Consider the following 12553-nt stretch of genomic DNA (forward strand, 5'->3'; position numbering starts at 1 on the left):
TTCACTTTAGAAATAAACTTCAATAAGATCATATAATGCAAAATTCAAAGCAAATAATTTAAAATCAGATTAGACAATAGCAATGCTCCTCCTAAAGGAGTATTATGTGACAGGTACATCCTGCAGACTTCATAATATCAGTGGAGAAAAAGAACAAACAAGATCTAGATGGGCAGCAGAAGTTATGGCTGATCAGATTATGATTCCTCCTAGAACATGAGTTATTTAAGTTTGGTTAAAGCCATGCTTAAATATAATACAAAAAAAAGATTATTTACATTTGTTTTGGCTGGAAAGCAGAAAATTCTGTGTTCCAGTCACATATTTACTCATTTTATTCTGATGTAATACCTTTTACATACAAACTGCTTGGAACATAAACGAAATATTTCCCAAGTGAACTCCCCTGCCCCTTTCATAGTATGAATTTGGTGCTCTTGTCTTTATTCAGTACAAGCTCCTTTGTTAGCCTCTGGCGTACATGGAGATTGGAAGTTATAACGCAGGGCAGGCAGCCTCAGAGTCCTCACTCCAGTGTGCATCTCGTTTCTCTGTCACAATTTTGATGAATTGACAGTGACTGGCATAAAGCTTGAGTTTATCATTAATGTCCACCCATTTCACTTTTCCAGCATCATCTCCAGCTTCTAGGATAAGGTTATCCATTATCTCACCTGGTCACCAAAACAAAAACCACCAAAAAAGAAATTCATTTACTCAAGTAATTTATAACTGTAATTTCAAGCATTCTTACTAAAAATACTCTTAAATAATCATTCTATTAGGTGACAAGTGAATTAAATACTGGAATATTCCAGAATGCCCAAATTTTAACCAAGCTCGTAAATTTCAAGTAGAGGTACCACCCAGTAAAGAGAGCCAGTAAATAGATCAGCCATATGACCCAGCAATTCCACTCCTAAGTACCTACCCCAAAAATACAAAAACACTAATTAGAAATGGAACCTGCACCCCTACATTCATAGCAGCACTATTTACAATAGCCAAGATAAGAAAACAACGTAAGTGTCCAAAAATGGGTAAATGGATCAAAAAGATGTGGTATAGATACATGATGGAATATTACTCAGCAATGAAAAAGATACTTATTCCTTTTGCAGCAACATGGATGGAGTTGGAAGAGATAATCCTAAATTAAATAAGTCAGAAGAAAAAAAATAAATACCACATAGTGTCACTAATATGCAGAATATAGAGAAACCAAACTAAGAACCATAAAAAGACAACCTTAAAAGTTAACCTGTGAAAAATGACTAAAGAACTGAAGCATCTGCAGAAGGTAGAGGGAATAGGTATAAAAAGGGAAGGAAAGGAGTAGGAATAAACAGGAAGGTAACACATTGGAGGTGGACTAAAGGTGATTTGGTGGCTGGTACCCATGGTGATGATACTTGATGGGGAAAATCCTAATGTTACCAAAATTAAAAGAATAAATTATTATTAAAAAAAAGAAAATTTTTCTTTTAAAAAGTAAGACTATTTTCCTTAAAAAAATAAAGCTCATTTCATGAGCTTTAAATTTTATGTCAAAATAAATTTAATAGGTATTAGAGATGGAAAAAGTGAAACATAATAATTATTGGTGAGTCATTTTATAATCTTAAAGTGAACGTCTCTAAGATGACATCAAACCCAATGCCATGAAATAAAATATTTATAATTATATTTATAACTATGTAAACATATTTATTGAAATATTCAGTTATAATTACTTAAAAATTTAAAATAAAGACTCTCAATCCTGTCGAGAATGTAAATGGCATTTTGTAGGACAATTTGGCAATGTTTATCAAGAGCTCTTGAAAGACAAATGCTCTTTATTGACCATTCATTTAAAAAAATCCAGATGCCTCTATGAACCATTCTGTAGGAGGCACTGAGGATACCATAAGCAATGCAGCAATTCCATTTCTGAGATTTTATCCTAAGGAAATAAACATATAAATCTGTTAAAGTACTCAAAGCAACATTATCTATAACCAAAAGGAAAAAATTGGACAACTAACCTTTCCATCTACAGGACTCAGATTAAGTGAGGGGACAATGACGTAATGGACGCTCATCTAGTCATTAAAGATGAAGATCTACACATGCTGTTATGATCAGATACCCATAATATATTTTTTTTTTATAAATCGTTTTTTTTTTTTTATAGAGGCATGTTTTTATTTATTTATTTATTTATTTGCTTGCTTGTTTTGTTTATACATGCACTGGGTACAGTCAGAAGCGCGGGAGGGTGAGAGAATTCACCAGAGCCAGAGCGGGGAGCAGAACAGGCAGAAGGACCGAAGTACACTGCTGAGGGGAGCAGCGGGCGGCAGGAGAGGTCTGCGCACCATGTGGGACCCTCCTCCGGTGGCCGGGGAGCAGCCGGGGATCGAACCGGCGCCGCCGAGGCCGCGGGCAGCTTCGCAACCCAGCGCTCAACCGCTGCGCCACCGGGGAGGCCCATAATATATTTTTAAGTGAAACATCAAGAAACAAAAAAACATGTACTGTATAAGTCCATTTTTATTTTAAAAACAGCTAATCAAAGTCTAAAAGATAAACCAAAATGGTAACAGTTAAATCTTAAACTGTTAACCCAAATGCCCCAAAACAGATGACTGGATCAAGAAGATGTGGTATATCCACACAATGGAATATTATTCAGCATCCAAAAAAGATAAACTCATGCCATTCTCAGCAATGTGGATGGAGCTAGAAGGAATTATGCTCAGCGAAATAAGCCAGAAGGAAAAAGAAAAATATCGCATGGTTTCACTTATAACAGGAATATAGGGGAACCAAATAAGACATCAGTATAAAAAAATAATAACCGTAGAAAACACAACAAAGTAAAAACAGACAATTATAAATCAGAGATACACTGTAGGGGAGGAGACGGGAGAGGGATCAGAGGGAGGGAGGAACACAGGGGACTCAGGTGATGGTGCGCAGATGCATTGGTGAAGTAAACTCTAAGGGGACTACGCCTGAGGGGGTGGGGGGGAAGCAAATATTGTTTAAAAATGAACAATGATGTAAAAAGAAAATAATTTAAGAATAAAATACTCCAGTAAAAAAAAGATCTTAAACTGTTAAATGTTAAGTCTTACAGTTAAATCTTAAGAGCGAAATGTTAAAACCTTCAAGAAATGAAAGAACTGTTTTATAAATGTTTTCCTCTTTAAATCATCTATTTTCTAAGTAACTTACTATGAATACATATTACCTTTACCTTTAATACATAGTTAACTTTATCATAAAATAATAAGGCTACTTTTTAAATGAAAAGAGTCAATTGAATATTTTAGCACACGGGTTTCTAAACCCCAATGCTAAATTGACAGCTCTCTCTGTAGTCTCACTGCAACTGTTACAGAGCAGCCCCGATAGAAAAATGGGCTGTCTGGCTGTGGGTCCTCACCTGCGTGCTTAAAAGGGACTTATTAATACTCCACTACAGGGATACACAAAAGGTTAATAAAAGGTTTATTTACAAGGGAAAGGGAAATGAGGAAATGTACAACTCAGGGAGAAAATAGGGAAATAATGTCTTTAATGCGTCCTACCCTATCCAACGACCTGGAAACCCAAAGGCACTCCGAGAGCTGGCCAAGTGCTGCGAGCTGGCGGAGGGACAAAAAGGGAAACCCCCAAAGCCCACGTGTCTGGTTTTATACCAAACCTGGCTGCTTAACCCCACCCTCAGGTTCCAGCAACCTTCCCTTTGGTGGTGATGGGATTTTTCTTTCCCAGTGTCTTTTCACTTTGGTCTGGAGTGGGGGTGGAGTCCACCAAGCCTGAATGGAATTAGCCTTAGGACATACTTTTCCCCCTAACACAACTACAACATCCAGTCACTAATGGAGAACCAGAATTAAAAAGTAAACATGATTATCTAAATAACATCTTCTAACATGTTCATCAAAACTAATAATGCCTGAAAAGTTCTCCTCTCACCCCACCCTCCATGATAACCTAATAAATTATACAAAACAAAATTCTAATAGGTTTAAAGAGGTCCAATACGATAGATATGTAAAGAGCTTGGACGTCATCATCTCAATCCTCGCAAGAAAAATTCTGAACAAACTGAAATCTCTTCTCAGATCATCAAAGAACAAAGGTCACAAGGAACACTGCCACCCTGAACCCCTGGAGAGAGGCACAGAGTATTATCACTTGCTAGGTACAGAGACACCCACCACCAGAGCCAGCAAATGATAGGAACACTTAGATGGCAACTAAGTAATTTCTGGCAGTTCATCTGTGGACTAACTTGAGAGAGAAACTCCTGTGGAGTCCAGTCTTGGGCTGAAGGGACCACTTTTCACAACCTTTACCTCCAGACATGCTACAAGGTTGTCAGGGTGAAGTCGGGGGTGGGGGTGTTCTCAGCTTGCTTCCAGCAGAAAAGGGGATAAGTAACCATTTTGAAATACATCCCAAAACATTCTGTCCTCAAGAAAAACTATTTTATCAAAACCTAACCAACCTGGGGGAAGGGAAGTAGCCCAACTCTAGCCTTCCTGTCTCACCTAAGGAGCACTAAAGTGGAGGGATAAGCTGAGGAGCAGTTGTGGGGATCAGAGGCCAGGAGCACAGGCTCACCTCAGAGCCTGAGACGGACTCACGGTCTCATTTCCTCCCCTCACACCTCAGCACACCAGCAGGGCTCCTAGACAACAACGGGGGGAATACAACCGAAAGAACTGAATGGCTCAGACCTTATTAAGACGTCTCTAGGAAAACCCAAAGACAACAGACAGGACAAAAACAAGAACACTAAAAAAATTTTTAGCCTCACAGCCAGACTTCTAATCACACCAAAGACCTGTTTGCTTCACTTCCTTCTACTGAATATATCATTTTCAACTTTTAAACTACAAAAACAATAAACAAAAAACAAGAAAAAAACCCTCTAAGGCATGCGAAAGGGCAAAAAGCACAGTTGGTACAGATATAGCAAGTATCAAATCCAGACTCAGATATGGTGTACATTTCAGTTACCAGACCAGAAAACTATTTTTTAATTTAAAGAAAGAAAGGATGAAAACAACTCATAAACTGTATTATCAACCTCTAGAGGATCAGTCATTGTTTTTAACTCCATAAACAAAAAAAGTAAAGAAATTTATCAGTACTTAAGTCATATGGACCCACTCCCTAAGTTTCATCTGCATATTTCTCCCTCTGACATATTTCTTCTAACTCCTCAATACAAGGTGAACTCTTCTAATACTTTGCTTAAGAATGGTTGTGTAAGATAGTGTTTGCTTCGGCAGCACATATACTAAAATTGGAACTATACAAAGAAGATTAGCATGGCCCCTGCGCAAGGATGACATGCAAATTCGTGAAGCATTCCATATTTTTTATGATAATATACATAGAAAAAACTCCACAGAAAAACTAATTCAACTCATCAATCAGTTCAGTAAAGTGGCAGGATACAAAATCAACACGCAAAAGTCAGTAGCCTTCCTATACACAAACAATAAATCTGAAGAAGAAGAAATAAAAAAAAACATCCCTTTTATTATTGAAACCAAAAAAATCAAATATTTGGGAATAAATCTAACAAAAGAGGTAAAGGGCCTATACAAAGAAAACTATAAAACACTGTTAAAAGAAATAGAAGAAGACACAAAGAAATGGAAAAACATCCCCTGCTCATGGATTGGGAGAATAAACATTATTAAAATGGCCATCCTACCAAAAGCAATATACAGATTCAATGCTATTCCAATCAAAATTTCAATGTCATTCTTCAAAGAAATAGAACAATTATTGATGAAATTCATATGGAATCACAAAAAACCCCGAATAGCCAAAGCTCTACTGAAAAAAAAAAGAAGGAAATGGAGGCATCACACTCCCAGACTTCAAACTCTACTACAAAGCCATAATCATCAAAACTGCATGGTATTGGAACAAGAACAGACATACAGACCAATGGAATCGAATAGAAAATCCAGAAATAAACCCACAGATTTATGGTCAACTAATCTTTGACAAAGGAGCAAAGACTATGCATTGGAGCAAAGAAAGTTTGTTCAATAAATGGCGCTGGGAAAACTGGGTCGCTACATGCAAAAGAATGAAGCTTGACCACTACCTCACACCATACACAAAAATCAACTCAAAATGGATTAAAGAACTAGACATAAGACCTGAAACCATAAAATATATAGAAGGAAATATAGGTGAAACACTACGTGATTTGCACATCAAAGACATCTTTACAGACACATCACCCAAAGCAGTGATAGTGAAGGCAAAGATAAACAGCTGGGACTACATCAAATTAAAGAGCTTCTGCACAGCAAAAGAGACAATAACAAAAACAAAGAGAAACCCCACCAACTGGGAGAACATTTTTGCACACAACACTAATGATAAAGGACTGATAACAAAAACCTGCAAAGAGCTGATGAGACTCAACAACAACAAAGAAAATAATCCAGTCAAAAAATGGGCAGAAGAGCTAAAAAGAAACTTCTCTGAAGAGGAAATGCGAATGGCCAACAGGCATATGAAAAAATGTTCAACATCACTTGCAATCAGGGAAATGCAAATCAAAACTACCATGAGATACCATCTTACACCAGTGAGAATGGCACATATTAAAAAAACTAGCAACAACAAATATTGGCGAGGTTGTGGAGAAAAAGGAACTCTTCTGCACTGTTGGTGGGAGTGCAGACTGGTCCAACCACTATGGAGAGCTGTGTGGAGATTTCTGGACCTACTAAACATAGAGCTTCCATATGATCCAGCAATTCCACTCCTAGGTATTTACCCAAAGGACACAGAAACATCAATTCCAAAGAACACCTGCACACCTATGTTTATAGCAGCACTGTTTACAATAGCTAAGCTTTGGAAACAGCCCAAATGCCCAAAAACAGATGACTGGATCAAGAAGACGTGGTACATATATACCATGGAATATTACTCAGCATTCAAAAAAGATAAACACATGCAATTTGCAGCAACATGGATGGCGCTGGAAGGGATCATGCTCAGTGAAATAAGCCAAAAAGAAAAAGAAAAATACCGGATGGTCTCACTCATAGCAGGAATCTAGAAAACTTAAATAAGGGACCAGAAAAATGAATAACTATAAGAAAGTGAAAATCAAAATCAACAAAAAACTATGAACCAGAGACACTTTTTGGGGGGTGGGGGGCGGGAGGGGAGGGATTGGGGTCAGAATGGGGGGGGTTGCAATTGTATGGGGAATATAAAAATAAAATTTATTATTAAAAAAATAAATAAAAAATAAAAACTTAAAAAAAAAAGAATGGTTGTGTAAGATAAATACCAGATGGTCTCACTTATATGTGGAATATAGAGAAACTAAACAAAAGGTCAAGAAAAAGTCAAAACTAGCAGCTGACCATAGAACTGAGGCACATAGCAAAGGAGGAGAAGGAAGGGGGGTTACAAAACAGGTGAGGAATAAAGACAAGGGACTACAGTGATGATGGTTCACAGTGGCGGGATAACTATAGGGACAACAATGTAAGAAAAAAAATTTTAATTAATAAAAAATAAAAAAGAGTCACTAACAGTACATTTCATTCTCTGATATGGTACCTTGTCTCATTATGATACAGATGAAACAAAGTATTTAAAACCTCATCCAGCAATATGTTTCAAGAGAAGTTATTCAATGTATAATGATCATAATTAACTTTTAAGATAGATTTTTCCCTCTCATAATAACAGATTTGATTTTCCCAAAAATTTTTAAATCTAGAGATAAGGGCCTCACTGATGGCACAGGGGTTAAAGTCTCAGCCTTATTAAGCTATCGCCAGCCACTGCCCTGTGAGTTCAATCTCGGCCAGGGAGCTTCCACGTGGCACAGCAGACCTCTCCTGTCTTGCCCACTGCTCCTCTCAGCAATTGTATTTCAGTCAGTCTCCCTGTTCTGCTCACCACTGTCTCTGATGAATCCCCTCACCCCCACATCTCTGAGCTACACCCCAATTCTTGTATGCATAAATAAAAATAAATCTTAAAAAAATAAAATATATCCAGATTTAAAAAAAAACATTCATTTAAAATGTTCTGAATAGTTGTAATTTTTTGGTATTGCTTTGTGTTTTAATTATACAAGCTTATTATAAAAATATTTCAAACAATGAGACAAATATATATCCCATTTCCTTTATTATGGTCATGCTTCCTACCAAATCTCCAGTTGCTTTTGCTTTTGTTTTATACAAATGAACCATACAGTACAATTTGGTAATTTGTTATTTATTTATTTTTTTTATTTATACAAGCACTGGGTACAGTCAGAAGCACGGGAGGGTGAGAGAATTCACCAGAACCAGAGCAGAGAGCAGAACAGGCAGACTGACAAAGTACACTGCTGAGGGGAGCAGGGGGTGCAGCAGGAGAGGTCTGCATGCCATGTGGCACCCTCACGGGTGGCCAGGAATTGAACCGGTGCTGCAGAGGCTGTGGGCAGCTTTGCAGGCTAGCGCTCAACCACTGCGCCATGGGGGAGGCCCAATTTGGCAATTTTAAGATACATAATTTTCATCAATGAATTCAATCTTAACTGTAGATGCTGCCGACGGAGTAAAGGAAATTACTAACTGGTAACACTTTGCCTTCTTCTATGTATTTTTTCCAAAACTAACAGCTTTGGTTTCATAATCAACAACTTATGGGCTTAAGATGATAAAACAGTCCAGACTTAATTATGCGCTAGCAGGCTGCTTGATTTATATTATTCCTCTAATCCAGTCAATAAATAAAAGTGTAAATACCTGTTTCGTCATGATAGTTGACAGCTTCTGTCTCTATCCAAGCATTATCAGTGTTTCGAGGATCATCAACATATCCCTTATATATCTATTTTTAAAGGGATACAAATAAAAAAGTCTTGGGTGAAACAAGAATGAGTAGAGCAGAGTCACATTATCTTCTTCATAATCATAAATGTAAATATGTTGTCAGAAAACATGCATAAAAATAGCATTACTTAAGTGTACAATTAAAAATGGTTAAAACAATAAATTACATATTAAGCATTCGTTGACCATGTTTTTTTAACTATAAATATCACAGAAGTTTTAATGTAGCATTCCATATGCTTATTTAAAATTTCCCAAGGAACAATATTCTCAAGAACATTTTGGGGCCATTTTAAAATTCACAAAACCCTCAAAATCAGGGCCTCCCCTGGTGGTGCAGCAGTTGAGCGCTGGGCTGCGAAGCTGCCCACAGCCTCTGCAGCGCTGGTTCCATCCCCGGCCGCTGGCAAGCGTCCCACATGGCCCAGCAGACCTCTCCTGCTACGCCTGCTGCTCCCCTCAGCAGTGTATTTCGTCGGTCTGCCTGTTCTGTTCCCCGCTCTGGCTCTGGTGAATTCTCTCACCCTCCCGCGCTTCTGACTATACCCAGTGCTTGTATAAATAAATAAATAAATAAATCTTTTGAGGTGGGGGAGAACCTCAAAATCATAAACTCTAATTTCAAAATTCAAGCACAGTTATACCAGGGACACATAATTTTTTTAAAGGTGTATGATTGACGCATTTTTCTGTTTTAATAATTTAATAATTATGTTTTAATAATTTCTGTGGTAATAGTTTCAGAAATACAAAGACAGATCCATTTTTAAAAAGGCAAACTATAAGTGAAGTTAGTAAAGCTCAAATCTTTTACTACATGAAAAGATTTCATCTAGCCACCTAAACAAATGTGGCTGAAAAAAATTAAGTTAATAATTTAAAAAAGTCTCACTTCTGGAAAGAAAACAATAAAGCAATCCGAACCAAAAACTAACAAAAGAGAAAAGAAAATCTGTCCTTTTCCTTATTGGTATACATATGCCTCACAAGGTTTTTTGTTTTTAATCACAAAGATTATGTAAACAAAACAGACATGAGACGTAAATGATTGTCAGCCAGAAAAACTCTAACACAATTATGTAAATTCCTTTCAAAAAAGCTGAATTTATGCCAAATTTTAAAAAAGATTCTCTGTTAGAAGGGTAAACTCAGTGCCACATTAGCTCATACCTGGTAAAGAAAAATCTAAGAGGAAAATATGTATTAAAATAAATGATATAAATGACCTAAAGTTAAGCTACAAAATTTAAGTAGAATTCTATTTACAGTGAAAATCTATTCTGTTGTTTTGTTTTTATTAATATGTATTTTAAATATATATATATTTCATTTTATGTGAAAAATAATCTACTAGACTTTCAGATGAACTTTAAGCAATTTTTATTAACCACAGGACCAAAATCCAAACCATCATTTCTTACCACTAGATGTTCCTGGCTGAAGAGTTTGTGCAACTGCTCCTTTAATTCTTTCTTTTCAGCACAGGATTTTTGTAAAGAGTTGAAGGCTTCTTCAGCAAATTCTCTTTTCAATGTAGCACTCATCTTTTCTCCTGGATCCACCATCCCCTGAGATTCACATTTTTTAAGTAATAAGCCATTAATCCATTCACTAAACATTTAATCAATGATGCAACATTCATTCATTATTCTATTTCCACAATCCATCATTTGTGTCTAGTAGAAAGAGCCTTTAGGATACCTCAGTTATTTGACCACATTATTGGTGCAAGGTCAACCTTATGGCAAATTAAGTCAATCACGCATTTCCTGGTATTTTCCAAACTCAAGAAAAGTAAGGAGGCAAGAAAAAAATATATAGCATGTTAACACTTTCCCCAATGTTGATCCCATTCCAGCCACACTAACCTCCTCAAACTTCCTAGGATGGCTCTTTGTACCTGCTATTCTCTCTGCCCAAGATGTTCTTCTCCAAATGTCAACATGGTTCATTCATTTCTTACAGATATTTACTCACAAGTCACTTTCTCAGGCAGTACTGGTCTAACAATCCAAACTCCCATACTTCCTAATCTCCCACCATGCTTTAATTTTTTTCTTAATACGTTATTTTCTAACATACAATAACTAATTTGTCTTGTATTATCTGCATCCCCCACTAGAACGTGAGCACCAAGAGGAAAAGGGATACTTATTTATGTTGCTTTTTTGTACCCTGCATGTCTAAATTATTAGTGGGGAAAAAAGACAGATATTCAAAATATATTGATTAGAAGAATGGTTCTCAAAATGACATCAGTAACATACAGTTCCCTGACTGGTTAGAATTTCAAATGAGAATAAAAATATAAGATCCTGTGATGAAATCATTACTGGTTTTTTGCACTTAGCATTAGGGAAGTTTAACTGTTTGGCTTGTAGAAATTACCCAAAATTTTTTATTATAGTCAGTTGAGATCTTTATCTCTATTCCATTTTTACCCTACAACAACAAAAAAACCAGTTCTTGCAGATAGTATTATGCATATAGAATCATCCTCCCATCAAACTATCTCTACTTCACAATATGGCATGAAATAGAAAACCCTCTGCCATAGATACACACACTTTAAAAAGCCACTTCAAACATACCATTGAGATGAACTCAGTAAAAGTACTCTCTTCCTGATGCTATCATGGAAATTTTAAAAACTGTAAACTACAGTAAATAATAAAAGTTACCTTTTCTATTATGCCCACAGTTACCACCCTTCAACCAAAAAAAAAAAAAAAAAGCTAAAAATCTATCTTTGGGCTTGAAATAGGGACTGAATTCTCAGATAGGCCAAAACATTTTTTTACTTTACACTGGGTGCTTTATACATGCTCGCTAGTGATCTTCTAAAGTAGATTGTCTTTATTTTAAAATGACAGTCTAATTTCATATTACTCAGCTCAAAGAGGAAAGGCCAAGACACAAACCAGGTCTAATGCCAAAGTCCATGTTCTTTCCTAAGGGTTCTTTCCTCTGGTCTATTTTAGAAATAGATTAGATTCTAAGTCTTATTGTATTATCTTATACCTCTAATTTATAGTGACACTTAGTTGCAATGATGAGTGACAGAAAAATTCCAAATTGAAGTGGGAGGAAAATGGAGGATAAATGGGGTAGAAAAGATTCACACACAATAACCTTGTATTAAACAAAGCAACTAAAAATAGAACTTAAAATGTTAATTTAATTTTAATACTTACCCCAGGGATTGCCCATTCTCCACAGTCTTTCCTTTCTATAGCAACAAACTGTAAGATGTTTTTCCCAGAAATAGGGTGGGTTATTTTATTTCCACAGCTATCCCTTTTCCACCTACAAATAAATATTAAGGTGTGAATAATAATTTAAGATCACAACCTACCTAGAACAAAAACCAACATTCTATCTCAAACTTGAGAGTTATAAAGATGCATTTTTATAACAAATTATATATGTACATATATTTCAAATAAGCTAACTTTATAAAAAAATGTTTTAATTAGAAATATTCTATATTTAGGACTATTACAAACTCGGACAAATATCTACTTTTTCATAAAGGATATTGTATTCTCCATTGTGAAAATTCAGAATGTAAATAGTTTTTACTACTTAATTTGTAAAAAGAAGTTTAAAAGCAGAACAGAATTTAAAGGAAAGGCCATAAGAGTTTAAAAAAAAGTCCAAGGATCCTT

The 12553-nt window shown here is 36.0% G+C and overlaps 1 protein-coding gene across 2 annotated transcripts in view; it reads right to left on the reverse strand.

The window, feature by feature from the left end:
- Window positions 1–495: 495 nt before the first annotated feature.
- The window catches only part of NUDT9 (nudix hydrolase 9), a gene marked incomplete at both ends in the record, with an annotated part of 29942 nt that continues 17884 nt past the window's right edge, over window positions 496–12553 (reverse strand). For both annotated transcript variants that reach the window (XM_084233417.1, XM_084233416.1), the window contains 4 exons: window positions 496–674; window positions 8799–8883; window positions 10307–10453; window positions 12080–12191. In XM_084233417.1, the coding sequence (XP_084089543.1) occupies window positions 496–674; window positions 8799–8883; window positions 10307–10453; window positions 12080–12191 (523 nt within the window). The remainder of the gene's footprint in view (window positions 675–8798; window positions 8884–10306; window positions 10454–12079; window positions 12192–12553) is intronic.

Source organism: Talpa europaea (assembly GCF_964194135.1).
Source record: "Talpa europaea genome assembly, chromosome: 5".
NCBI lineage: Eukaryota > Metazoa > Chordata > Mammalia > Eulipotyphla > Talpidae > Talpa > Talpa europaea.